We start from the raw sequence: 25,476 nt of genomic DNA, 5'->3' as shown, positions 1-25,476 counted from the left end.
AAATGCAGCCATAAACCAAGTTTATTATATTTTTTTTTTCAATTTAACACATTCGGATTTGTACAATATATGGTGCTAGAAAACAACAACCATCATTTGAATCAAATCAAAATTCAATCAAATAAAAACTGAGCCAAAACATAAATTGATTCCAAACGATGTATGTACTAAGAAGTCTTTCCAAACGATGATAGTATCACATATTGTTCTACATATAAACTATTTTGATTTATTAGCAAAGTTTTTACATATGCAGCCATAAACCAAGTTTATTATATTTTTTAATCAATTTAACACATTCAGATTTGTACAATATATGGTGCTAGAAAACAACCATCATTTGAATCAAATCAAATAAAAACTGAGCCAAAACATAAATTTTATGATAAACCGCTCAACTATATATATAATTATTTATAGGAAAACATTATGGTTTCACAGCTTGAGGGAAAGATCATCATCTTCTTGATTGGCAGCAAGCGCATCGTTTGGTTCTTTAGGCCGAGTTTGAGCTTGAGAGCTACTTCCGACGCCAAGGCAGAGGTCTAGAGATACTGGTGACGGTGCAGACAATAATGGTTGGTACGGATTCTCGGTAATGGTCCAGCCTCGATCCAGTCCTTGACTTGTGTGAATCTGTAGTCTTGCATGGTCAGAGCTTGATGATCTGGTACGTTGGTTGTAGCCCACGGCTAGACTATCCGGTTTATTAACGTTGCATAGGGGTTGTTCAAATCCCGGTGTAAGTGCGTTGTGGATAGGAAACACATATGGATTCGGGTACGGATTTGGATCCGGCTGGTTCACATGCGCCAAGATGGCCCGTTGTTGTCTTTCGGTGATCTCTCTCTCCCTCCTGTGAGCATTTTGGTGACCACTCAATGCTTGTGTTTTGGGGTAACTCCTCGGACAATACTTGCATTTGAACGTGGCAGAGCCATCGTCGCTAACGTCACTAGCAGATCTCGAGTCCCAGGACGACATGTGGATCGGATCCATCGGCCTCTGGCAGGTTCAAAACCAAACACCCGGATGGGTATTTAAAGATTCCCTACTTTTAACATTAAGGAAAGTTATATGTTTAGTGTTCTGATTTAAGGTTATATGTTTAGGGTTGTGATGTTTATATAAGATAATTTTAATGCACATTGATGAAAATGGCAAGGGACTTAGTGAGGAAATTTATAAAGAACAAAGACTAACTTAAGTACTTAACAATAATCAAATCTGTCATTTCGATGACTAGCTAACACGTAATGTTAACTTTTTAGTTGCTAGATATTTTGACATGATACATTTTCCGTTTTGCGTACTAAATTTGGTTAATTTGTTTCTTAATTACATATTGCAATCATATAGTCAAAATTAGTTCCAAACATTACTTATTTCCAAAGGAAGTTAGGAGAAATTAATTTTGAGATATGGTTGACCATTTATTAATAAGATTTTTAAGTTATAAGATTTATTAAGCGGCTCTTAATGTAGTCAATTTAGAAAACATGATCTTTTTTTTTTTTTTTTTAAGGTTTAGGTGGTTTTTCATCAGTACCATCCTTCCAAACTATTGTCATGTATTAATGTATAGCACTATATCAAGATAAGCCATTTATATTTTTGTCTTTTTAATTTCATATATAGACATAAACAACAACTACCTATTAATATTTAAAACTGAGAAATACTCTTTTAAGAGTTTATAGTAGTTCAATATAGTACTAATATTAACTTCATCAAGAGCAAGACTAATTGAATTATGTAACTTTATTTTAACTATTTCAGTATATTTGTGCACCCAATGTGGCTTTCTAGTTATATATGCTATATATATGGTCAATATTATTATTAAACATAAATTTTGAAGTAATTTATGTCAAATTGGGTAAAAGATTTTGCCCTTTAAAGTTTGAGATATTTGAAAAACATATATTCATGAATCGATAAGACTTAAAGAAAACTAGGGTGCCATTTATAGGGTCAACATTAAACTACATTATCTCAATCTCAAATAAGAAAATCACCCTTCAGTTTTCTAGTGGTTTTCATTGTTTGCATCAGTTTTCATTATCAGCCAATTTGTTAGCCAGGTGAGACATCAAATGTTACGACTCCAGCATGTAACATTCACGAGCAGAGAAATCTGTTTAAACTTATAGATTGATCCTAGTCGGGGCAAAGGGCAAAGGCAATTGTAGATAGCTTTTGTGTTGTGTGGCTCGTATGTGAATACAAAACTTTGTATAGAATACAAGTAAAAACTGCTCTTGTGATGAATATAAACGACGTGGTGCTTTGTTTGCCCTGTTAAAAAGTATTCATATGTAAGAAAATAAGGAAAACCCAAGTAAACACATTTTGGGATGAAAAAAGTATACATGACTTCCATATGTAACTTTCATTATTACACAACACAAAAGTTATCTTAAAGTCGGAACCGACCACACCAAATCATAAGAATATTACCAAATGAAGCCTTTTTGTTTTTATTTTTCCAAAAGAAAAAGGAATGTCTTCTTTAGACATTGGGGGGAAATTGGAAGCGTTTTTGTGTTCCAAAACAATTTGGACGACGAAAATTTTAAAATTCCCAAAGGCTGCAGCTTTATTTAATTTCTTTCCACTAGTTTTTGTGATAGAGAGAGAGATAAAGGTCGAAAAGGTCTTTTTCCATTCCATTCACCCTCTTGGATTTGGAATTTTCTCATCGATTTTCTCCCGAGGAAATTTCAATCTGTCTCCTCCTCTTTGTTCTCCGTGATCCCTATCGCGTGATTCTCTTATTTTTACGAGTAAAGTTGAAAATTTTGAAAGAGAAGCCATCCGTCGTTCATGGCCGATATGAGCGAGAAGGAAGCTATGGTGGATCCTTTTTTGGTCGAGGCTCTTCAGAACCCTCGTCATCGTCTCGCAAGTTAGTCAATTTCTCACAAACCCTTTGATTTTGAAGTTAATTTGTATATTTTTTTTGGATTTTGATCCGATTAGCGGTAGTCTCTGCTCTAGGGTTCCTTATTGACTCGTGGAATAGTGGGTTTCTCGAATTGGAGGCCCTTTCTAGGGTTTTGGTGTATCTCTTTTGCAGAATAGGGTTTGGATTCCGGATTTGATGAGTAGATCCATGGCTATTGCTTCAGGCAAATTCAATTTAGCTAAATTGGAATGCAATTGCTTTAAGCTTTTTGATATATGAATCTTTCACTTTTTATGTTAAATAGGTCCTCTGTCTGTTCATTAGAAATATTGCTCTATCTGGGAAGATTTTTCTTCCAAATTTTGGTCAGTCGATGATAACATTCCTATTCTTTCTTTTTTTGGGGATATGCCAGTTTTGCGTATGGAGCTGGACATACAGAAGTTCTATCAAAGTCCAGAGCAGCAACAGTTTGAGTTCCGGCCACTTCCAACATCTTATCTCCGTCTTGCTGCACACCGTGTTGCTCAGCATTACGGGCTGTTTACCACAGCTTTAGACAGTGGTGCCTTAGATGGCTCAGGGAACAGAATCTTGGTGACAAAAACGGCGGAAAGTAGATATCCATATGTCTGTTTGTCTGAGATTCCTGTAAAGCAACCTGAGATTAATGATAGGCCTGTGGGTTTCAAAATCGCCATCAAGCCTAGACCCAACAGAGGATCTGGTGGGATAGGTAGTGGATCAGCAGTAGAAAAGAATCTCTTGAGAAGCGTTGAGGAGAGGAAACAGGAGTATGATAAAGCCAGGGCTCGTATCTTCAACAGCCCTAGCAGCTCAGACTCTGAAGATTCTTCTACACGAGCTCCTCCTCTTGAAACGAAGAATAACACTAGGTGCTCGACTAGAAATGAAACCCAAAAAAATCTAGCTGATGTAGAGAGGAAGGGTGTTATCAGAGAGTCAGGACGGACTTCTCGGGTTGCCATTATTAGAGATAGAGAGAAGGATCGCTATGATCCTGATTATGACCGGAACAGGTTCCTACTCCATCTCCTCTATTGATAAATAAACTTATGTCATGGTTTATTCATCAAAATCTAATGGGCGTTGTGTAATTTTGCCAGGTATGTGAGGGTTACTCCACCTGAACAAAACTTTAATCCGATACCAATTCAGCTTCCGTTTTATGATGCGGTTTTCCCAGAGATGCCAAGATGATGCAGGGAGATTGTGTTTGGTTATTGGGAGGCTTATTTCTCAAGACTTTTAGAGTACACGATTCTTCTGTTATTTGGAAACTCTAGTGACAATTAGCGGTCGTTTTACTACCAATGATGTATCAACATTACTCTACCAATTTTAGATTTTATTATTTAAAATTTTGCCTTATTATTATAGCATTCATACTATTTTTTATACCAAAAATATAAAGTAATATTTCGAAAGACTTTTATAGGGGGCATGACTTTTATAGAAACAGATCAGAAGAACATGCCAGCTAATGAACCCACCATCATTGCTTTTAATTGATCCCACCCTACCCAATAAATAACCTATAGTTTATGTTTATCATGATTAGGATAAACAATAAATAACTAATAGAAAAATCTTGATTGGGTTTTGGTCCCATAACCGATTCTATGCACAATTGCACATAAACAAAAAAAAGAAGTATAATTTAATAAATAGGGTATGATTAAGGATATGAGAGCATCAGATCCTGGGATTCAGAGATTCCGCCTGGCACTGTCTAGTCTTTGCTTTTTGGCTGTTTCATGTTCTCTGTACACTGTACTATTGAATCAATGGTTTGGTCAATAAATATAGATATTTATTATACATAGATATGCATCACATTTTTTTCTATGTACAATCAATAGAGATTTGGTTATCATCAGATTCTTGAATTTCATTAGAGGAAGAGATTTCGAAGCTGCAAAGGGCATATGATATTCAGTGCAAAGCTACAAATAACTTTTAAGAATAATCCTAAACGCACAAGCACAATCAGGTGAAGCAATATAAACACACAGTAAAGTACTTGTATAATCAAATCCAAACAAGTGAAAAGATGACTTCTTTTTATCCAATCAGGATTTTACAGAGGAAAAAACTCAATCTTTGAGACGCAAGGAGGCCATTGTTCCTAAGACATTTGTGGAAACACTTTGAAACATGAAACAGAATCATCAAAGATCCGGTCACAGAGCCTGGTACTGACCGGATCTACAGTGCACAGACAAAGACCAAAAAAAAAAAAAACAGAAGTCGGATTGTGGATGTTCCGATCTAGAAACAGAGATATATATCATTCAGTCGTGTCGAGATGGAAACAGAGTTAAGACCGTCTTGGCTCCTGATTCCAAATCCTCTGCGTTATTAGCCACTTGACTATGCAAATGCAATGAAGATGGTCTGATGAGAACTGGTTGCTGCTGATTCTGCCTGGCCAAGAACAACGACTGGTCCATCGCTTTCCCGTTGCTCGTCGGAGATGTGAAATTCGCGGCTGAGATTTGCCGGTGGAGGAACTGAGGCGGTTGTTGCTGAAGAGCCGCGATTGGGACAAAAGACGGCATGAAATGGTCGGAGCTCTGTCTACCTATCGGGTGGAGGAAATGTGCAGGAACAGGTGAGCTCGCGAAGAGATGATCGGACTCGCCGACGTTTCCTCCGCCGCCGCCGCCGCCGCCGGATTGCATCCTCTTGAGGTAAAGCCGGTACTTTTGCAAATGGCTTGCGACGTTTTCTCTGGTTAATCCATCGACGCTCATAAGCTGCATGATGGTTTTGGGAACGGCGTTTTTGATCCCGAGATGAGCCACCGCGTCTACGAAACGCTTGTGCAGCTGCGGCGTCCACACTAGACGCGGTCGTTTCAGAGTTCGAGCTGGCTCGTCGCCGGCGGAATCTGCGGCGAATTCGGCGGAGGAATTGGCTTGAGACGGCGTGGTTTGAGGCAGAGGTTGACCGGAATTTCCGTTGCTGCGGTGGTTAGGGCTTCGGAGATCGAAGGCGATGGCGAGATCGGGAGTGATTAGCGATTGAGATATCGGTATGAGCTCCTCCGGCGACGGAAGCTCTTCTTCCCATTTAGCGAACCAATTGGAATCTTCCTCTCTCATCCTCCTCAACACTTCTTAAAGACAGAGACAGAGAGAGAAAAGTCTCGGATCTCAAATTCACACTCTTTGATCTCACAAACCCCACAAAGTGTTTTCTTTTTTCACGAAAACATTGAAAATCGAACCGGAATTACAGAGAGAAGGCTACTCCTACATTAGCAACTATTTTTACGTTTTTTTTTTGGGTTGGCATTCATAAAAAGGCAATCATACTAGATAGAGGAAGGATAATTAAAAGGAACAGAAAAAGGCAGAAACTTTCCCAGAAAACAAAATTACTATAAAAAAATTGAGAGGAAACTGGGTCTATAGCTGAAAGTGGCAATCACCCAAATGAGATAAGCTTGATTATCATTTTCTCGCTCAAACCAATACGGTGAAGATGAAGAAAAAAAAAGATCAAAAGGTAACGCAATCTGAGAAGTGATGATGAAGGAGGGAGAGGAGAGAGGAGAGAGAGTTTTTTTGATTTTGAGGCAAAGACTTGAAGAGACATCAGAAGATTCTCTTATTGTTATCTGTTTTTTTTTTTTTTTAAATCTCCTTTGAGAGTTATCATTAGATTCGACCGACGCCTACTTTGGCGCGTGGCCTCCACTTGTTGACCATTTTTAGTGTCTTTCTATTAACTTTCTGCAAAAATTCTCTGATTCTTTCTTATGCTACTTGAGCATTTTGAAATTCGGGATTTTTTTTTCTTTTTTCACTTACATATTTTATGATTTGGTATGCTTGCCACTGCATTGCATTAACATGTGCAATAAACCCGAGGCACAAAAAAGCAACCACATTGCAAAATATCAGTTTTCTACGTAATTCGTCACATTTAAAAACATTATTTAGGATTGAAAAAATAACCGTAATAGTTTTTTTTTATAAAAAAATGTACTATTTATAAGGGGAACCCGAATGTTGGATTCGAATAAATGAAAGGAGTTGCTAGATTAGAAATTCAGAACCATTTGATTAGTATTCCCAATTGTATTTATTAATTGTATTTATTACACACTTCTATTATCCAATGAAGATAGCTTCAAACCTGGAACCCGTATTAAATAAGAGTTTGTATCTTCATGGTATATGCCATGTTGTTCTTTGGAGGTTGGACAAAACAATAAAAAAATTAATTTAATAGTTTACACCTAACTTTATTTTGATCTACATGGCACTTTCTTTTTGTTCAAAGATCTACATGGCTCTTAGATATTGGCTGTTATGCGTTTGTGTAACCTAGCTAGCTAGTGTTTATGTGTGTCAACATAATCAGTTAACTATATTTATAATCAGATTAGTTTGAGGTTAGGAGAAACTAGATAGACTCTACGTTAGTTTTAGAACATAGTATTACATACCTTTTTTTTTTTTTTTAGTTTCAACACTTAAAACGTGTATAATTGGTAAATTTAACTGGCTAGTTACTCATATAAATACTCTAAATGGAATTATTATTAAAAAAATAATACTTTTTATAGCACGAGAGCACAAATTTAAATAGATAGCTAGAGGGCAACAAACTATAATTGTTAATGATAATGTTGTCAAAACATAGAAAAGTTATATAAAACAATTATGCGATTAATTATCAATGGCTAGACTCATATACGAAGAGAAATAATGAGTCAAATGCTCGTAATTTCTATAGTTTATAACAAGGAAAAGATAAGAAAACAACTATACAATTACAATTAAAATATTGATGTAGCGAATAATATATAACAATAAAACGAATTAGATAACTTAACTATCTATGTTAAAGCAGCTGTTCACAGAATTCTATAATTAAAAGAAAAGCATATTTTTCTGTTTGTGCAGCAAATCACCTGTTTAGGTTGGGATGAACGAACATACTCGATCGCTCCAAACACGAGTTTGATGTGACCCGATTTACCGTAATTGGGGCAATTGAACCTATCGCCTTTCAAGCCTTTAATAGATTCCCTCAAGATATTCCACATATATTCAATATATAGTATTAACGGGAAAAAATTATAACAAAAGTTCTCGCAAGCTTTTTGACTTCTTTTAACCCAACTATAATATAATTTTAACCTAGCTTTTTACATACCCGCACAAATTTTCAACAAATTGCCATATATATAAGATATTCTCGAAGATAAATAAGAACTAACGTTGAGAATATCCCAGTTCTAAATAAATAAATGACTGGCCAAAGAGTTTGAGAAAGTTGGTCCACATTATACAACTTAGTTTATATTTTTTTCCTTCTTTATTCATGTCATAAATTAAAATGTTGAAAACGGAATTGATCTGGGGTCCATGAGGTTCGGATTATTTTGTCTTTATTTGATTGAAATCTATAAGATAGATAACTCTTCTCGTAGAAAGACACCAAAAGATAAACACAACACCTTCCAATCTCCTTTGTCGAACAAGTGCTGCAACGTACACATCGACATCAAAAACATGTGTATGATATGACGATATATAAAGACTAACTATTTTAAATTATCCCGGGTCCAAGAAAAGGACCCTTTTTATAATATTTGTATATACTGCATGTATAAACATTTTATACAAACTACATCTACACTACCCAGTCATATCCAGATATATAAAACTTTTATGAGTAAAGCTTCTCATACAATTACGAATTTGATTTTGAAATGAATTTGAATCTAATTAGGTCAGTTTTTTGATGACCCGAACCAAGCTCAAGGTTTCGTTCAGTTAAAGGTATAATTGTGTGTAAACATGTGACCAAGAAAACAAATCATGTGGAGAAAAAATAGTTTCTTTTCGGCAAAACCAGAAGTCCAGAGCTATTTGCTAAATATAGCAAATAACCTAAATATCCAAAAGAGAACAAACAAGTCCCGTTGTAGTCGTAGATCAAAAAATGATCGCTGTAATTGTAGTTGGGCCGTCATATTGGGGCTTATTTTTAAATCCTGATCTGAGATTTCTAAAACTGACATATTCTTTTGTTTATTAACTTTCATATCTTTTTTGTTCCCAAAATACTGCAAAAACTTTAGTTACAACCAAAGTTTTTAAATAAAACACAATATAGAATTGCACTAAGAAATTATAAATGCATGTCGATTTCGATATTTCTTTCTTTAATAAAAAAACATGAAATTGAATGGTCTAGTGATGGTTTATTTTGAAGTTTTAAATTTATAGATTGTTTTCTTTGCTCGATATAATTCTTAGCAATGGTCCATTAGAACCTAGTAATAGTCTTATGAAGATTTTACATCACAATTTTTGATATTACACATTTACATATGAGCTTTACTTTTTCGTATTATTGAAATATTTTTATTTCAGTAATCCATGTTAGTATCCGTAAATATTCCCTTTGTTCAGAATTATTTGATGTTTAAGGTTTTTGCACACAGTTTAAGGATTCATTTAATTTTTATTTTTCCTATACTAAAAATATTATTTATAATTCATTTAAATATCATTCAGCCAATAAGAAAACAATCTGCAGAATATAAAAGGTAAAAAAACTATAAAAATTCATTAAATTTTGCATTGAAAAGTGAGAACATCAAATAATTCTGAACAAAAAAAACCTTCTAAAACATCAAATAATTCTGAACAGAGGGAGTATATTACATAGTTATTTACTGTATGTCAAATTCATAAAGGTTTACTTTATCCACATGCTGCAAAATTACGTGTAAACTCTACATTACCGACAGTTCCAACGGAATACATATTGTTTTGCTCTTACGATCTCTCAACAATCATGACCCATAAACCATATTTTCTTGTTCATCAACTTAGGTAAACATATTTGTTTGTCTTCGAAGGAAACACCTTCTCCCAAAAGCCACATTACATACATATCTGTACTTCAACAACAAAGAATATATAAATCAATCTCTAATGACAATAATCAGACTTTTTCTTGGTTTTAGCTGATAATAAGATTTGATTTGCTCACTCGACCAAATGTTACCAGAATAAATACGATCTTATAAATTCTGTAGAAGAGTTGTTTTCCTTATCTATATATGGTTGATATTGGAATATCAAATTTGAAGCTTGAGAAATAAATCATAGTTAAAGAACACCTGACACAAGTAACGGCTAGTTAGTAGTTAGCGGGTGAAAAGAGTAAGACATCCTAACGGTCAATTCCAGGCTGGAGAGAAAAATTTACGAAAGTACCCCCAAAATTTATTTCTTTTTCCTTTATTTCTTTTTGTTTTTTTGATACGCTCCTTTAATTTATTTTAATAAAACATTTGTCTCTCTCTTTCTCTCCAATTAAAATTTACAATAATTGAAACTCGACTTCTCTTCTTCTCTTCTCGATTTCAACTTGAATCAATACTCTCCGAGAGGTAGAGAGAAAGGGATCGCCTTTTCTCACTCTCTGCGTTTTTCAATTTCGTGGAAAGGTACGCTTGATTTCTGATGAAAACAAAATCCATCGTTTTTCTTCTTCTTTCTCTTTCTTGTTCAACGAGTCTGTTTCTTTTTTGGAAACGCTGGACTAGGGATGTGATTCTTTGCTTTGTCCTGCGATGTATTGTTTACATCTTAGCCTGAATTAGGTCTTATGAGTTTTTGTTGGAAACCCTAGAGTCGATTAAGCGAGATCCCAAATTATTTGATTTTAGGGTTTTCTTTTGATTCCTCAATCGCTGGCTCATTTCTTGCCTCTTGGATGCGTTTTCGTTCTTATTTCCCTCTGATTTTCACTTATTTCGCTTTCTCTCAGTGAATTGTGGTGTCTTCACCCTTCTTTAAGAGATCGAAGTTTACACTTTTTTCTAATCGATTTGCTCAATGGCCTTACTTTCAACAGTTTCTTTGGTGCAGAAATGGATTCATGACTTGCCAATTTGACATGTTGATGAAATGTTAATACTGAATGGATTAACTTATTTGACTCAAATCTGTCAAGGAAGCCAAGTATTAACTTTTTGTTTTTGTGTTGTTTCTTGAAGATTGCAAAACGATTCTTTTTATCACATTGGCTTGTCTACTTGTTTATCTAAGAGTGTCAGGAGAAGAACTTCTGCGGAGGGTCCTTTTGCACTTATAATTCTCCATGGTAATTATCTTTCTCTCTCCCTCTCTCGCTCTGTATTTCCTGCTTAGAAGTAGAATTGTGCTTGCTTGGAAACTTACGAGGAATTCCTTTGGAGTTTACCTGTTCTGAGTTGTGTCTCCTTTGATGTTTTTTTGAATGCTCAGGCAAGTAATGAGAACCTACCACCCAATGTTATCAAGCAGCTCGCCAAGGAACTGAAGAGTCTTGATGAATCCCCTCCAGATGGCATCAAGGTTGTGGTAAATGACGAGGATTTCTCACAAATATGTGCTGATATCGAAGGACCAGGTGCACAATTGTTTTCCCTATCAACTTCATTGTTGAATGATTACAAATATTGAGTAATAAAGCAAGCTATTCTTCTGCTCCAAATTGCATACAGTTGGGACTCCTTATGAGAATGGACTTTTCCGTATGAAGTTGGCATTGTCGCATGATTTCCCACATTCGCCGCCTAAAGGTACGTGTCTAATTTATGCATGTCACGTAAATAGACGGACCACTAAGATATGTGACTTTCTAATGGTTTCTAATTTCTTGGTCTCTTCCATTGTAGGCTACTTCATGACAAAGATCTTCCATCCCAATATTGCTTCTAATGGAGAAATCTGTGTTAATACGCTTAAAAAAGATTGGAACCCTAGTCTTGGATTAAGACACGTTCTCTCTGTAAGATGCTTGACCCTTATGCTTTGATCAGATTACTCAAAACTTGAGACTGAGCTTTTGTGTGTTTGTAAATGTTAACAGGTTGTGAGGTGTCTACTGATCGAGCCATTTCCAGAATCTGCATTAAATGAACAGGCTGGCAAGATGCTACTTGAGAACTATGAAGAGTATGCTAGGCATGCTCGGTGAGTCATCTACTTTTGATCTCCTCATATGTTGTCAAAATCTCTGATTATTCTGTTTTTATTTTGGCCAAAAATTGAATGACTTTTAAGCTGAAATCTACTGGGGACTTGTATGCAGGCTTTACACGGGTATCCATGCTAAACAAAAACCCAAGTTCAAGACAGGAGCTATCTCAGAGTCAACGATGGCTCTAAATGTTGGCCAGACAAACAACGAGACGCCTGGTGCTGCTATTGCAATACCCTCTTCAATGGCTGACATCAAGAGAGTAACAACAACGAGTGCCCAAGACCAACAAGTGGCTAACGTTTCTCTCACAGCGGCCACTGCAGGTTCTGCAAGTGTGGTCAGTACGACACAGAAAAGGGAAGCCGGTTTGGCCAAGGTTCAGGCAGACAAGAAGAAGGTAGACGCTAGAAAGAAAAGCTTGAAGAGACTATGATGATGCTTCTTCCTCTCTCACTCAGTGTCTCAAAGTTCCTAGAACCGGAATTGTTGGTTTTTTTTATTTTACTTGTGTTGTTGTCTGAGGATTTCTCATTCTGGGAAATAATAATGTTTGCCAATGAAGTCGAATGTTAAACATTTTGGTAAATCTAATCTACAATCTTAGATAAGACATCCCGACAAATGTTAGACATCTTAGATAAGACATAAACCTCTTGAATTACCATAATTCTTTAGAGATTTCCAGCATGTCCCCAGACAATAAAGAGAAAGATGATACACCATTGAAACACCACTTCTTTAATAACCCACTTTTGTAAGGATTTTCTTTCATATCATATTTTAATAAACAGACGCATGATAAGAAAGATTTCAAGGCTACGGCAAGCTAACAATATTTAGGTAGGATTGTTCCTATAATTAATTTGGCATTCTTTTAAGGGAGTCTTCAAATAAATGTATCCATAAGGAAAAAGGAGACAGAAAGAGCTATTAGAAACCTCTCTCAAGAGTTCAAGAAGTGGGTTTAGGAAAGCAAGATACTACTTCCATATCTCTGGGCAAGTAGCGAACCACTGCTCGATAGGGTTTTGTCTGATTACCATCTTCTGAAGGATCCTCCTTGACTTCAAATGAGATGTAGAAAGTGGCTCCAGCAGATGGGTGAAAGTTTGCTCTCAAAACTTTTACCAATTCAAGGCTTGTATTCTACCACACACCAAGAAGACAACAAAACCAAACCAATCACATTCCGAAGAAAAACAAAAATAAATGTAAATACTTTAAAGAAAAAAACAAAGATCCTAACTCTTTCTGCGTTGTGCTGGGTGAGAGCCAGGTTCGCCAACATGGCGATAAAATCTCTGTTGGTTTCAGGGTCGTCGACCATTGTGCTATCATCCAGATCCAATGGTTTCCATTCGAAACTGAAGCTAAGTTTCGCGAAGTCGATCTCAAAACCCTGGAAATCTCTCTCAGAGAATCAATTTATAGAATTTTGAAACTCGAGAAATAAAGAGAAAAACTGAAAATACCCACCACCACGAACCTGGCTCTTATCCTACTCATCATAGAAGAGTTGAATTTCCTCCGGCGTGCCGCATTCGGAATCATCAGAATCGCTTTCATCGCCAGTCTCCTCCATCTTCTGACGCTTCGGGCAAGGAGGATCGGATCTTTTCTCAGCGTTTGGTGAAGGCATCGTTGAAACGGAAAAAAAATCGGCCAGAGACAGAGACGATCCGTAACCCTAACTTTCTTAGAAAGGCTCCTCCTTTTTTTTATTTTTATTTTTATTTTTATTCGCAGAGTTTTTCTTTTTTTTTTTTCGTTTTCCTTATTTTTACGACGAGTAAATCAATCTGAAAGGAAATCAACATAGAAAAGAAAAACATTAAAACATAGAAAAGAAAAAGGAAAAGGGTAATCATTCTACTTCTATAAAAACATGACTACTCTAATGAATTACATCACTGATCCTTGCAGACAGAGCATAAACGTTTTATTCTTATTATTTGAGAAAAGAGTTTCGGGTAAAAAAGCTTCCTTAAGGGTTTTACCAAAAAAAAAAAAAAACTTCACTAAGAGTTATTATGCTACAAAGACAAAATATCAACATCCAAAATTTTAATTTAGAAAACCAACAACAACAAAATCTTAAGCTAAACATCCTAGATAATAATGTTCATATTAAAAAGACATCAAAATATATTTTTTTATCCTTCCGGCACTTCCTCTTCTTTATCTATTAATTACCGAAAATCTTGGAAACTATTAGAGGACAAAAAAAATCTGTTAGAGAGAGAGAGAGAAACAAAACTGCAGAGGATTATTGGTTTGCAATGGATTATAATAAAAGAAAGAACAAGAAGAGAAAAAAGAAAAGATAGAGAAGCCCCCTAAACCCAAATTCATTTCTTTAATTTGGTTAAAAACTTGAAAATACCAAAGAAAAATTTGAGATTTTGTGAAAATCCAGTTGAAAATTTAGAATCGCTGGAGCCATTTTTCTTGAAGATAGGCTTCATGTGTGGGAAAACAGAAAATGCAGAGAGAGAGAATGAGCAAGAAGAAGAGTAGTCAGGTTCATTGTACTCCCTCTGGTGATCATATTCTCATGACGGCTTCAACTTCAAATTACATTTCTCAAATCAGATTGTACAAAGCCTGGAAGGGTAACAATGTAATAAATATATATATTCTTTCTTCCTTTTCTTCAAAGGTCACCACAAAACTCTTAAGATCATGATTGTTCTTCTGGTTTTAATGGGCATATAACGCAAGATTATATGTTGTTCCACCAGAATGTGAATATGATGTTTGATTTTGCTTTTGTTGCATCAGAGATTTTGTTGTGGTGGGAGACTAATCTTTGGTCCTGATGTATCATCTCTGTTCCTGACGTCCTTCTTGATTGGAGCTCCTGCGCTTACATTCTGTATAAGGATGCTCGTATGGATCAGAAAAGGCGATCCTTTCTTCAACTACACCGTTCTGGCTTCAGGATTTATCCTCACCCTCTTGGTTTGTCTCATTTTTGAAAATCCCTAGCTACTCCCTGAAAAGTTGCTTGCTTCCATATCAAGCCTGATAACTTTGCATCCGGATATATATGCAGGATTTTACGTTTCTATTGTTGACATCAGCTAGGGATCCAGGAATCATCCCGAGGAATAAAGCATCAATGAATCTTGAAGATGGTTCAGATAGTTCCTTGACACAATCTATGGAATGGGTCAACAACAAAACTCCTCATCTCAAGATTCCAAGAACCAAGGACGTTTTCGTTAACGGCTACACTATCAAAGTCAAGTTCTGTGATACTTGCTTTCTCTACCGTCCACCACGCGCATCGCATTGCTCCATCTGCAACAACTGTGTCCAACGCTTTGATCACCATTGTCCTTGGGTTGGACAATGCATTGCCCGAGTAAGTTCTTTAATTCTCATACTCTTCTTCTTCTTTCTCAAACTTGAAACTACAAGTAAATGATTTTTGGTGTACATAATTAATTTGCAGCGAAACTACCCGTTCTTCATCTGCTTCATCTCAACTTCAACACTGTTATGCATATATGTCTTTGTGTTCTCCTGGATCAATCTAATCAGACAGCCTGGGAAACTATGGAGGACAATGTCTTATGATATAGTCTCTGTCATTCTTATCGTCTATACTTTTGTAGCTGTCTGGTTCGTCGGTGGCCTTACCATTTTCCACTTCTATCTCATGTCTACAAATCAGGTAAAGTCCTAACCTTTATCATATATAGGAACATATATACCTTAGTCTTGTTACCATCTTGCCTTAGCCTTGAGAATTTTTCTTGTGTTGTTCTCTGTTTTTTGCAGACAACATATGAGAATTTCCGGTACCGCTGTGATAGGAAAGAAAATCCTTACAAGAGAGGGTTACTGAAGAACGTTAAAGAGGTGTTTTTCGCCAAGATCCCACCTTCGCAACTAGATCTCAGAGCAATGGTCCCTGAAGAAGATGACATGACAATAGCATCTAACGGATCCGAGTATCAATCGGAGTATAGCTCCTCCGTGAGATATGATGCAGAAATGGGAGGGAAACTCACTAAAAGGGAGAGCCCGAAGAAGCTTCCTTTGCCGACACGAAACCTAGATATCATCAATGACATTAGCTGCAGCCATGAGTACGACACAAGCAAGACGGCGACAGAGGATGCGTCTGAGCATGATCCTTCATTCTTCTCAACACAGCTAGACCTGCCCAAGTAATTGCAATGAAGAATCGCTCAATGTTGTTGTATCATCTTTGTCTATATTGTCCAGAACGTTCTGGTATATGAAACATGTGCATAGCTAGACTTACATACGACTGTTCCAGAGATTGATGTGTCGAATGTTCTATCCAAGATTACTCAACAATTGACTGAACATAGAAAAGAAAAAAAAATGGAGTGTAAATTTTTTCATTTTCAGGTTAATTTTTAATTTAACAAATAGTTAAAATGTAAAAAAAAAAAAAACTACTACAATGCACTATATCTATAGATCACTTTAAGAAAAAAAACGAGAGAGTTTCCAGATACTAGGGTTTGTAATCATCCCCGTTTCAGCGAAGATCGGAGCCTCCGTGCCCTAAGCGTCCGAAATTGAAATTAGAGGAGCCCTTAAGGGAGAAACCTTACTCGGAGGACGATGCGACCGATGAAGATCTTCAACTGTTTGATGAAGTGTGGGGCGAGGTTTGTGCTCTCTCTTGAAATTGACCCTCTTGTTTTTGCATTAAAAAAGGAATTTGATTTTATGGTTTATATTTGGTGTTTCTTGTTTTTTGTTTCAAAAAGGAATTTGATTTTATCTCTTTCTCCGTGCGTGATTTTCCAGGGTTTTGACGTCGACTTCACGAAACTCCATCACACATTCGGTGCCGCAGCTGTGGATCTGGACGACAGTTGCCTGTTTAGTGAGCCTGACACCAACCGAGGTTGGCTCGACAGGTTGTGCGGGATGGCTATCGCCTACTACAAGGAAAAGACGGTTTGTAATTTCTTTTTTTTTGCTCTTGTTTGTTAATGAATCTCGTTATGATTTTTTTATAGTGGTTAATTATGGTTGTGGTAGGATACAAGTCTGGAATATGTCAAGGTTTTGAGAGCAAATTTTCACCCATCTGCTGGAATCACACTCTACATCACATTCGAAGCCAATGATCTTTCAGATGGTAATCAGACCAAACTTTATCAGGCAGTGGTTCTGTACGGCTGTTATATCGAAGTATGCTCCTGCAGGCCTAAACCATCTTGTTGAGTCTAAAGAGGTATCAATTAAGCCCAGATTTACATTGTCTCAGTATATTTATATTAACTTAGTTTGTGATCAACCTTATCATTCTATGTAGCCTGCTGCTGCATACAACTTATGGCTAGTTATAAGTTTTATCTGGCTGGAATCTATTGTTTAGGTCTTGTTTTTTTACTTTTGCCGTAATATTGTTTATCAAGTGTTGAAGTGAGAGTTCAACTCTAATACTCCTTAGACAAACCAAATTTTTTTATTATGATCAGTCCCTTAGTCCATATTTTGGTATTCATCCGAGTATTTATTTATACCGCAGTTGGCAAGAGTTGTTTATACATGTATATTTGATTATACAGTATTCATCATGCTTACTTAATTTTCCTTGATTCATGGCAGCGCTTAGCATGTTGTACCAATTTTTGTGATTATGTTTAAAATCAGCAGGAAATTCCTGCAGATATCCAAAGTAAACAATGTTATTATAGTACTTGACTTGAATGCTGAATACATACAAAAATAAACAGATTCACACACGCCACATGATAATCTTGGTGCAAAATTAGTGTAAGATCGAATTGGTCCTAGATACCAAACTTGAGATATTCTCACCAAAAACGAACTCATCTTTCGCAGTACAAGTAATATGCAATCTGAAATGTCAAAACTTCCATCAAATCTACAATAGAAAACCACTACATATATTAGTATAATAGCATTTCAAGCTACACAACTACTTACCAGCCAATAATGTTCACTTGCGTTGTGTTGAAACCAAACACTAAGACTGCATGTAGACCCATAAATATCCAAGATTATTCAACAAAACCATTTGCAAATAAATGTTATAAGCATTTTAAAACGAAACAAAACACTTTAGGTTCAAGAAGTGAGACAGAGTGAGATAACACCATCATAGTCAGTGATATCATCATGTTGCTTCTAACATGTTCAATAGCATATAGCTCCTGCATTACTCTAAAACTTCCAAAGCAAGACAACTTGAAGTTCAATAAAAGTTACAAACAAATGAAATGGGATCTCATGGAAAATGAATATGATCTCATACTAATCCGTTATCAATTATTTTTTGAATATGATCATGGGAGCAAACATGTTAGTCTGCATAACAAAATATATTCCTAAATAACATATCATTTGAAAACAAAATCGTCAATGCAGAAACATTTTATCATGAAAGGTGTGAGTGTAATCTCATCCTTACCCTTTGAAAGGTATTTCTTTTTATAAAAAAATGATAATAAATAAGGCCATGAAACCGCCTTAAGAATATTTAAGGAGTTGGTTAAAAGTATACGAGTCTACTGTGCACATGTGACTTGAACACCAGTAGTGACCAATCTTCAAATGCTACTCTAAGCCCTAAGCCCACTGCCTGAACTTGATTTTTGTAGTCGTATCTAATATAGAAATGAGTTTGTTGAAATTAGTGACCAAATTCACAGTTTTGAAAAGAAGATACCCATATCATTAATAATGAGCAAGTTTCCAATGCTTTTTTCCGTTTGTTTATGGGATAGAAATCGTTCAATATGATTAAAATTAAATAAATTATTGAAAAATGAACCAAATAAGAGAAAAGAACACAAAATGGACGAGGATTTCAATTTCACTAGTCATCACTCCAACTTCCACTCTTGCATGAAAATAAGGAAATTAAAGGAGACGTGAAAGTAAAAGTCTTTTGCCGATTTTGCTTATAAAGCAAGGAAAGAAACAACACATCGTAATAATAATAATTACTTGTAATCCTCGTTTCACTTCTATCTGAGTACTATCTCTCTCTATTTTCTATACATTTCGTGCCTTTCTTCAATCAACGGTACGTTCATAGTTGATTTTATTCCACGTTTAATCTTTGCTGCTTACATAATCGATCCACATAAATTTTTCTGCAGTAAACCGTTACTCTGCTCTGTTGTTTTCGTTTTCTCTGTCAGGATTTTTATTTCTTAACTGTGCATTGAAAGAACCTTTGAAAATGAACAAACCTTCTTTCTGAACACATTTGTGATAATGTGTCTGATAGTCTTGTGTTTGATACTTTGATTGGACGTAAATAATGATTTTCTTTTCCTATAAATTAACTCTGCAAAATCTTTGCTTTGATCAGGTTTGGACATGGAGTGTTCTTGGAAGTTTCTCAGAAGTGTTTGCATACTTTTATTTCTCCTTGGCTCTTGTTCTGTCTACCAAAGCCTTTGTGTTGTTGATTCTCGAGAATATGCCACAAAACCGAATGTGACACTGCAAGTAGATGCTTCTAATGCCACAGGACGACCCATTCCTGAAACCTTTTTCGGGATTTTCTTCGAGGTTTTGCACAGCTTCATCCTGAATTTTCTATACATTCTTTTATGTTGCCACCAAAACTCTATCGAAATTTATATTCAAGTAAATCTTGGACTTACCCTTATTTTCTTGTCCTAATTAGCTCTTGAAAAAAACTGAATTCTGATGCAATTATTGACAGGAAATCAATCATGCTGGAGCAGGTGGACTGTGGGCTGAACTTGTTAGCAACAGAGGTTTTGTTTGGCATTTAACTTAATTTGATAGTAAAGTATTTTCAGAAAATATAGAATTGCGATAATGAAAAGAACTCTTGGTTGCAGGTTTTGAAGCTGGTGGACAAAACATTCCTTCCAATATCTGGCCTTGGTCCATTATTGGAGATGAATCATCCATTTCTGTAGTTACAGACCGTTCTTCATGTTTTGAGCGCAACAAAATTGCACTTAGAATGGATGTGTTTTGTGGCAGCAATGCTAGTAGCAATGGTTGTCTATCAGAAGGAGTCGGGGTTTATAACCCTGGTTACTGGGGCATGGTGCATTTTCCATACTCTCTCTCAGTTTCCGTTGATGTTAATGGGATTAAATGTTTTTTACTCATTTCTCTATCTTTTCCATTTAGAACATTGAAGAAGGGAAGAAATACAAAGTGGTGCTTTATCTGCGTTCGACAGGGGACATTGATCTGTCTGTGTCATTGACAAGCTCGAATGGATTAGTGACTCTTGCTTCAGAAAAGATCATGTTAGAGATCAAAATTTTCACATTCTCCTGAATACTTTCTGTTTTTATTCAGTCATTTGTTTATTGACTTCTTGCAGAGCTATGGCTTCTGATGTTTCAAACTGGACTAGAAAGGAAATGCTTTTGGAGGCAAATGGAACAGATAATGGTGCAAGACTTCAGTTGACAACTACCAAAAAGGGTTCAGTTTGGTTTGATCAAGTCTCAGCCATGCCTGTGGATACTTACAAGGTTCGTTTACTTCTTTGAGAAAAGGCCTGTATGTAGTAGAGTAAATCTAAACAGAGAAGTAATTAGCCCGGAAAAAAAAAATATTACATATTTTGGTTTTTCTTGGTTGGTCACAGGGACATGGTTTCAGAAATGATCTTTTGCAAATGATGGTTGATCTAAAACCCCGATTCATCCGTTTCCCGGGTAAGTTCTAAAGAGCAAAATACCATTTCACTTCATCTTATCTTTGTAAAATATGACTTATTAGTCTTTTGTTTTTTGGGAGTTAGGTGGTTGCTTTGTTGAGGGTGATTGGTTAGGCAACGCCTTCCGCTGGAAAGAAACCGTAGGACCTTGGGAAGAGAGACCTGGCCATTTTGGTGACGTTTGGAAGTACTGGACTGATGATGCCCTTGGCCACTTTGAGTTCTTTCAAGTAAGATATTGTCTTAATTTTTTCCGTATATCCTTCGATCTGTAACCTTAATTTAAGTGTTAAAATAATCCCTTAAGCTCATGTTTTCAAACATCAAAACAAATATTCTTGCAGTTGGCTGAAGATATCGGTGCTGCCCCAATATGGGTGGTTAATAATGGTAATTGTTAAGCTTTTATATCTTAATAAGACTTTTGTTTTCATTACATGTATTTATTTACCGCTGTGTAACTGTTGCAGGAATCAGTCACATTGACCAAGTTGAAACAGAAAGTGTCATGCCCTTTGTTCAAGTATGTATTCTCATGGAACCTCTCTGTTTTAGCTATAGAGAGTGAGAGTGGTTCATTACTGAGGCAGAGACAAAACTAAAAATATGCTTTTGTTTTGGGGTTTCAGGAAGCGCTGGATGGTATTGAGTTTGCTCGTGGTGATTCTAATTCAACATGGGGATCGGTTCGAGCTGCAATGGGACATGCAGAGCCTTTTGAGCTGAAATATGTTGCTATTGGGAATGAGGATTGTGGAAAGACTTACTACAGAGGTTTTCACATTTCTCTCTATGACATTTAGTAACCATTTTTAAATTAGAAGAAAACTAAAGGATCGCTTTGATTATACTAAATTAGATACACAATTTTGTTTTCAGGAAACTACCTTGAGTTCTATAAGGCTATCAAAAATTCCTATCCAGACATCAAAATCATCTCCAACTGCGATGGATCTTCTCAACCGCTAGATCACCCTGCTGATTACTATGAGTATCACGTAAAAACATACAAAAAAAAACGTTAAAGATTGGATCAAAATTAACTGTGTTTATGAATTTCATTGATTTATGAAAGATTAAGGATCTTCTTTAATTTGTTCCAGATTTACCCTCTTGCCATGGAGTTGTTTTCCATGTCCCATAAATTTGACAGTGCATCTCGCAATGGTCCAAAGGTTCGATGATAGAATATACTTCAAAAACCGCATCTTTGCCTTGTATCTTCTTCTCATGAATACGCCTCAAACGTTTTTGGATCACATGCGCAGGCTTTTGTTAGTGAATATGCTGTAAACAAAACAGATGCTAATAATGGAAACCTTCTAGCCGCTCTTGGGGAAGCAGGCTTTCTCCTTGGTTTGGAAAAGAACAGGTTATTTTCTCGTTAAGAATCTTGTTCTGTCTTCTCGGGTTTGGACAGCCACAGAGCAAAAGTTTCATCAGTTTCTGCCTTGTTATGTTGCAGTGACGTTGTAGGAATGGCTAGTTATGCACCTCTCTTCGTCAACACAAACGACAGAAGGTATCTCTCTCTCTCTCTCTCTCTCTCAAACTTTAATTAGTTACATTTTCCATTTTCCCTTCGTCTTATCATTCACAATCAAGCCGTTACTTTGTTCTCATCAGGTGGATTCCAGATGCAATAGTATTCAATTCCTCTCATTTGTATGGAACTCCTAGCTATTGGGTCCAACAGTTCTTCAAAGAGTCAAGTGGAGCAACACTTCTCAACTCAACACTCATCGGAAATTCTTCTTACGTCCAAGCATCTGCCATATCCTTCCAAACCAATGGCTTAGATTACATACAGATTAAGGTTTTGCTTTCTTTTTTTCACCCACTCACATATCGACAGATATGAGTTCTTCTTCTGACCAAATATGAATGTTTTGGGTTGATCCATATATATATGGCAGGCTGTAAACATTGGAAAGAAATCAGTGAATCTCAAGGTATCGGTGACCGGATTGGACTCGAGCATCACAAAACTTTATGGATCCAAGAAGAAAGTACTTACATCTGCCAATGTGATGGATGAGAATTCCTTCTCGAACCCTAAGATGGTAAAACGGATGAAGAATCATTCACACATTAGTTATACTAATTCTTCTTCTGGTGAATCTTGAAAAGCGTTTGGTAAGTCATTTTTTTTTTAATCTGTTCCTTTTCTGAAGATTGTGCCGCAAGAAAGCTGGCTGGAGATGCCTGAGGAGGAGGACCTGATGGTTGTTCTCCCGCCGAACTCATTCTCATCCTTTGATTTGTTGAAAGAATCTGCAAATATCAAGATGCCACTATCTGATTCCTACCAGAAAATTTCAACTATATGAAGAGATATATAGCATGTAGCTGACTTTATGTCTTACGTCGTTAATTGGCAATAAAAATACTGTTTTTTTAAAAAGGGTGCAAGTGACAATATGATCGTGAATGATAAAGATGATAACCAATAAATTAAGAAAAGAAAGGATATAAGAATGCTAACCAATTTTGCATTTTTTTTTGTGATCAAAATGACTTTTTTACCTTCGAATAACTTGATATGCAAGACAAGACTAATAAACAATTTAGCATCCACCAATATACATAAACCTTGGAAGCTCATTAAAAAAAGACTATTTGGGGACAAATTTGGATTTAGAGGTTGGCCATTAATGACAGAAATTTCATTCATTTCTACGAGTATCGGAACTCGAAGTCTTTTCTGGTTAATTAATATAATATTCGTGTAAAGGGATATTTCTGAATAAGTATAATAATACTATTACAACAGATTTTGAAATAGATAAATCCTTGTCTTTACACTGTTTCCATTCAAATGAATGATTAAGAAATATTGAATTTTTTTCTTTTTTCTTTTGACGACAAAATATTAATTTATTTTTTAGATATATATATATATATATATAGTTTGGTGGGCTATATAATATTATAAACAATTATGTTATTGGTTATTCTAATAATTAATAATTATTGGATTAGTGGCTTTCGTCGAAGCTGAGGTTTGTGATAAACCATTTGTAACCAAGACTAAGCTATATGAAAACTATTAATTTTAAATATTAGCATATATTTTTATTTATTAAAACATATTTATTAATCCAGGCAACACGTGGTTACTTAGTTGTCATGATTATTCAATTTTCTGAGCCTTAAATTTTGTCTCTTTTACAGTTGCTGCACTACTCTGAAGCTGCGATCATATGACTAGATGATGAAAGAATACAACCCAAACTACTATTTTTATCATTAGTAGCTAGAATATTTATTTATTAAAAATTATCAATATTGCTGAGAAAAAAGTTGACAAAATTTAGCAAAACATTTACAAAATATAAACAAAACATAATATATAGATTTTTTCCATATCTTGCGATTTATCCGAGTATTTATTTATACCGCAGTTGGTAAGAGTTGTTTATACATGTATATTTTATTATACAGTATTCATCATGCTTACTTAATTTTCCTTGATTCATGGCAGCGTTTAGCATGTCGTACTAATCCTTGTGATTATGTTTAAAATCAAGGGGAAAATCCTGCAGATATCCAAAGTAAACAATGTTATTATAGTACTTGACTTGAATGCTGAATACATACAAAAATAAACAGATTTACACACGCCACATGATAATCTTGGTGCAAAATTAGTGTACGTATCGAATTGGTCCTAGATACCAAACTTGAGATATTCTCACCAAAAGCAAACTCATCTTTCGCAGTACAAGGAATATGCAACCTGAAATGTCAAAGCTTCCATCAAACCTACAATAGAAAACCACTACATTAGTAAAATAGCATTTCAAGCTACACAACTAGTTACCAGCCAATAATGCTCATTGGCGTTGTGTTGAAACCAAACACTAAGACTGCATGTAGACCCATAAATATCTAATATTATTCAACAAAACCATTTGCAAATAAATGTTATAAGCATTTTAAAACGAAACAAAACACTTTAGGTTCAAGAAGTGAGACAGAGTGAGATAGCACCATCATAGTCAGTGATATCATCATGTTGCTTCTAACATGTTCAATAGCATATAGCTCCTGCATTACTCTAAAAATTCCAAAGCAAGACAACTTGAAGTTCAATAAAAGGTACAAACAAATGAAATGGATCTCATGGAAAATTAATATGATCTCATACTAAACTGTTATCAATTATTTTTTAAATATGATCATGGGAGCAAACATGTTAGTCTCCATAACAAAATATATTCCTAAATAACATATCATTTGAAAACAAAATCGTCAATGCAAAAACATTTTATCATGAAAGGTGTGAGTGTAATCTCATCCTTACCCTTTGAAAGGTATTTCTTTTTATAAAAAAAATGATAATAAATAACTTTGTATTTTTTTTTTGTGTGATCAAAATGAATTTTTTACCTTCGGATAACTTGATATGCAAGACAAGATTAATAAACAATTTAACATCCACCAATATACATAAACCCTGGAAGCTCATTAAAAAAGGACTATTTGGGGACAAATTTGGATTTAGAGTTTGGCCTTAATGGTAGAAATTCTATTCATTTCTACGAGTTCCGATGACCGGAACTCGAAGTCTAATTAATTAATATAATATTTAAAGGAATATTTCTGGATAAGTATAATAATATCATTACAACAGAGTTTGAGATAGATAAACCATTGTCTCTAAACTGTTTCCATTCAAATGAATGATTAAGAAATATTGAATTTTTTTCTTTTTTCTTTTGACGACAAAATATTAATTTATTTTTTAGATATATAAATATATATATATATATATATACAATTTGGTGGGCTATATAATATTGTAAACAATTATGTTATTGGTTATTATAATAATTAATAATTATTGGATTAGTGG

At 35.3% G+C, this 25,476-nt stretch overlaps 7 protein-coding genes across 10 annotated transcripts; 5 read left to right on the top strand and 2 right to left on the bottom strand.

Moving 5' to 3' along the window:
- Positions 1-435: 435 nt before the first annotated feature.
- LOC18018075 lies at positions 436-984 on the bottom strand. The gene has a single exon (XM_006398908.1). It carries the CDS (start codon positions 982-984, stop codon positions 436-438), a length of 549 nt encoding a protein of 182 aa, XP_006398971.1.
- Positions 985-2,642: 1,658 nt separating this feature from the next.
- Positions 2,643-4,300, top strand: LOC18018074. Its single transcript, XM_006398907.2, has 3 exons — positions 2,643-2,908; positions 3,324-3,948; positions 4,036-4,300. The coding sequence occupies exons 1-3, from the start codon at positions 2,827-2,829 to the stop codon at positions 4,127-4,129; spliced, it is 801 nt and encodes a 266-aa protein (XP_006398970.1). The 5' UTR covers positions 2,643-2,826; the 3' UTR covers positions 4,130-4,300.
- A 623-nt stretch (positions 4,301-4,923) lies between these two features.
- On the bottom strand, positions 4,924-6,534 carry LOC18018073 (transcription factor MYBC1). Its single transcript, XM_006398905.2, has one exon. It carries the CDS (start codon positions 6,034-6,036, stop codon positions 5,224-5,226), a length of 813 nt encoding a protein of 270 aa, XP_006398968.1. The 5' UTR covers positions 6,037-6,534; the 3' UTR covers positions 4,924-5,223.
- Positions 6,535-10,256: 3,722 nt separating this feature from the next.
- Positions 10,257-12,545, top strand: LOC18018072 (ubiquitin-conjugating enzyme E2 22). Of its 4 annotated transcripts, none has more exons than XM_024156801.1 (8): positions 10,281-10,412; positions 10,837-10,929; positions 11,017-11,071; positions 11,215-11,359; positions 11,454-11,531; positions 11,628-11,740; positions 11,822-11,925; positions 12,044-12,545. In XM_024156801.1, exons 3-8 carry the CDS (start codon positions 11,069-11,071, stop codon positions 12,366-12,368), a joined length of 768 nt encoding a protein of 255 aa, XP_024012569.1. In that variant the 5' UTR covers positions 10,281-10,412; positions 10,837-10,929; positions 11,017-11,068; the 3' UTR covers positions 12,369-12,545. The 4 variants fall into 4 exon arrangements, with proteins under 4 accessions (XP_006398966.1, XP_024012569.1, XP_024012568.1 ...); XM_024156800.1 differs by having other exon boundaries at positions 10,282-10,412; positions 10,837-10,877; positions 10,965-11,071; XM_006398903.2 differs by lacking the exon at positions 10,837-10,929 and having other exon boundaries at positions 10,257-10,412; positions 10,965-11,071.
- Positions 12,546-14,417: 1,872 nt separating this feature from the next.
- On the top strand, positions 14,418-16,117 carry LOC18018070 (probable protein S-acyltransferase 3). Its single transcript, XM_006398899.1, has 5 exons — positions 14,418-14,555; positions 14,717-14,896; positions 14,991-15,302; positions 15,393-15,614; positions 15,722-16,117. Exons 1-5 carry the CDS (start codon positions 14,418-14,420, stop codon positions 16,115-16,117), a joined length of 1,248 nt encoding a protein of 415 aa, XP_006398962.1.
- A 432-nt stretch (positions 16,118-16,549) lies between these two features.
- On the top strand, positions 16,550-17,262 carry LOC18018666 (multicystatin). Its single transcript, XM_024156244.1, has 3 exons — positions 16,550-16,587; positions 16,690-16,882; positions 16,967-17,262. Exons 1-3 carry the CDS (start codon positions 16,550-16,552, stop codon positions 17,150-17,152), a joined length of 417 nt encoding a protein of 138 aa, XP_024012012.1. The 3' UTR covers positions 17,153-17,262.
- Positions 17,263-18,920: 1,658 nt separating this feature from the next.
- Positions 18,921-22,989, top strand: LOC18018665 (alpha-L-arabinofuranosidase 2). The gene is made up of 18 exons (XM_006398897.2): positions 18,921-18,983; positions 19,275-19,477; positions 19,635-19,689; positions 19,777-19,991; positions 20,078-20,199; positions 20,277-20,430; positions 20,547-20,616; positions 20,703-20,848; positions 20,963-21,008; positions 21,089-21,141; positions 21,248-21,392; positions 21,498-21,616; positions 21,722-21,793; positions 21,887-21,990; positions 22,084-22,140; positions 22,245-22,434; positions 22,535-22,681; positions 22,793-22,989. The coding sequence occupies exons 2-18, from the start codon at positions 19,283-19,285 to the stop codon at positions 22,946-22,948; spliced, it is 2,046 nt and encodes a 681-aa protein (XP_006398960.2). The 5' UTR covers positions 18,921-18,983; positions 19,275-19,282; the 3' UTR covers positions 22,949-22,989.
- The last annotated feature ends 2,487 nt before the right edge of the window (positions 22,990-25,476 follow it).

This window comes from Eutrema salsugineum, unplaced genomic scaffold (assembly GCF_000478725.1).
Source record: "Eutrema salsugineum unplaced genomic scaffold, Eutsalg1_0 scaffold_2, whole genome shotgun sequence".
NCBI classification, from domain to species: domain Eukaryota; kingdom Viridiplantae; phylum Streptophyta; class Magnoliopsida; order Brassicales; family Brassicaceae; genus Eutrema; species Eutrema salsugineum.
The sequence above is the reverse complement of the archived record's forward strand: the minus strand, read 5'-3'. Positions and strand labels throughout refer to the sequence as shown.

What these genes read in the sequence shown, in the direction of transcription:
- LOC18018075 (XM_006398908.1), bottom strand. Translation starts at nt 984, where the DNA reads ATGTCGTCCTGGGACTCGAGATCTGCTAGTGACGTTAGCGACGATGGC.
- LOC18018074 (XM_006398907.2), top strand. Translation starts at nt 2,827, where the DNA reads ATGGCCGATATGAGCGAGAAGGAAGCTATGGTGGATCCTTTTTTGGTC. An exon ending in CCCTCGTCATCGTCTCGCAA is followed by an intron (nt 2,909 to 3,323) that starts GTTAGTCAATTT and finishes GGGATATGCCAG; the next exon opens with TTTTGCGTATGGAGCTGGAC. An exon ending in CCTGATTATGACCGGAACAG is followed by an intron (nt 3,949 to 4,035) that starts GTTCCTACTCCA and finishes TAATTTTGCCAG; the next exon opens with GTATGTGAGGGTTACTCCAC.
- LOC18018073 (XM_006398905.2), bottom strand. Translation starts at nt 6,036, where the DNA reads ATGAGAGAGGAAGATTCCAATTGGTTCGCTAAATGGGAAGAAGAGCTT.
- LOC18018072 (XM_006398903.2), top strand. An exon ending in TGCTGATATCGAAGGACCAG is followed by an intron (nt 11,360 to 11,453) that starts GTGCACAATTGT and finishes AATTGCATACAG; the next exon opens with TTGGGACTCCTTATGAGAAT. An exon ending in GATTAAGACACGTTCTCTCT is followed by an intron (nt 11,741 to 11,821) that starts GTAAGATGCTTG and finishes AAATGTTAACAG; the next exon opens with GTTGTGAGGTGTCTACTGAT.
- LOC18018070 (XM_006398899.1), top strand. Translation starts at nt 14,418, where the DNA reads ATGCAGAGAGAGAGAATGAGCAAGAAGAAGAGTAGTCAGGTTCATTGT. An exon ending in AAGCCTGGAAGGGTAACAAT is followed by an intron (nt 14,556 to 14,716) that starts GTAATAAATATA and finishes TTGTTGCATCAG; the next exon opens with AGATTTTGTTGTGGTGGGAG. An exon ending in GATTTATCCTCACCCTCTTG is followed by an intron (nt 14,897 to 14,990) that starts GTTTGTCTCATT and finishes ATATATATGCAG; the next exon opens with GATTTTACGTTTCTATTGTT.
- LOC18018666 (XM_024156244.1), top strand. Translation starts at nt 16,550, where the DNA reads ATGAAGATCTTCAACTGTTTGATGAAGTGTGGGGCGAG. An exon ending in TTGATGAAGTGTGGGGCGAG is followed by an intron (nt 16,588 to 16,689) that starts GTTTGTGCTCTC and finishes TGTTTCAAAAAG; the next exon opens with GAATTTGATTTTATCTCTTT. An exon ending in CCTACTACAAGGAAAAGACG is followed by an intron (nt 16,883 to 16,966) that starts GTTTGTAATTTC and finishes TGGTTGTGGTAG; the next exon opens with GATACAAGTCTGGAATATGT.
- LOC18018665 (XM_006398897.2), top strand. Translation starts at nt 19,283, where the DNA reads ATGGAGTGTTCTTGGAAGTTTCTCAGAAGTGTTTGCATACTTTTATTT. An exon ending in ACCCTGGTTACTGGGGCATG is followed by an intron (nt 19,992 to 20,077) that starts GTGCATTTTCCA and finishes TTTTCCATTTAG; the next exon opens with AACATTGAAGAAGGGAAGAA. An exon ending in CTTGCTTCAGAAAAGATCAT is followed by an intron (nt 20,200 to 20,276) that starts GTTAGAGATCAA and finishes GACTTCTTGCAG; the next exon opens with AGCTATGGCTTCTGATGTTT.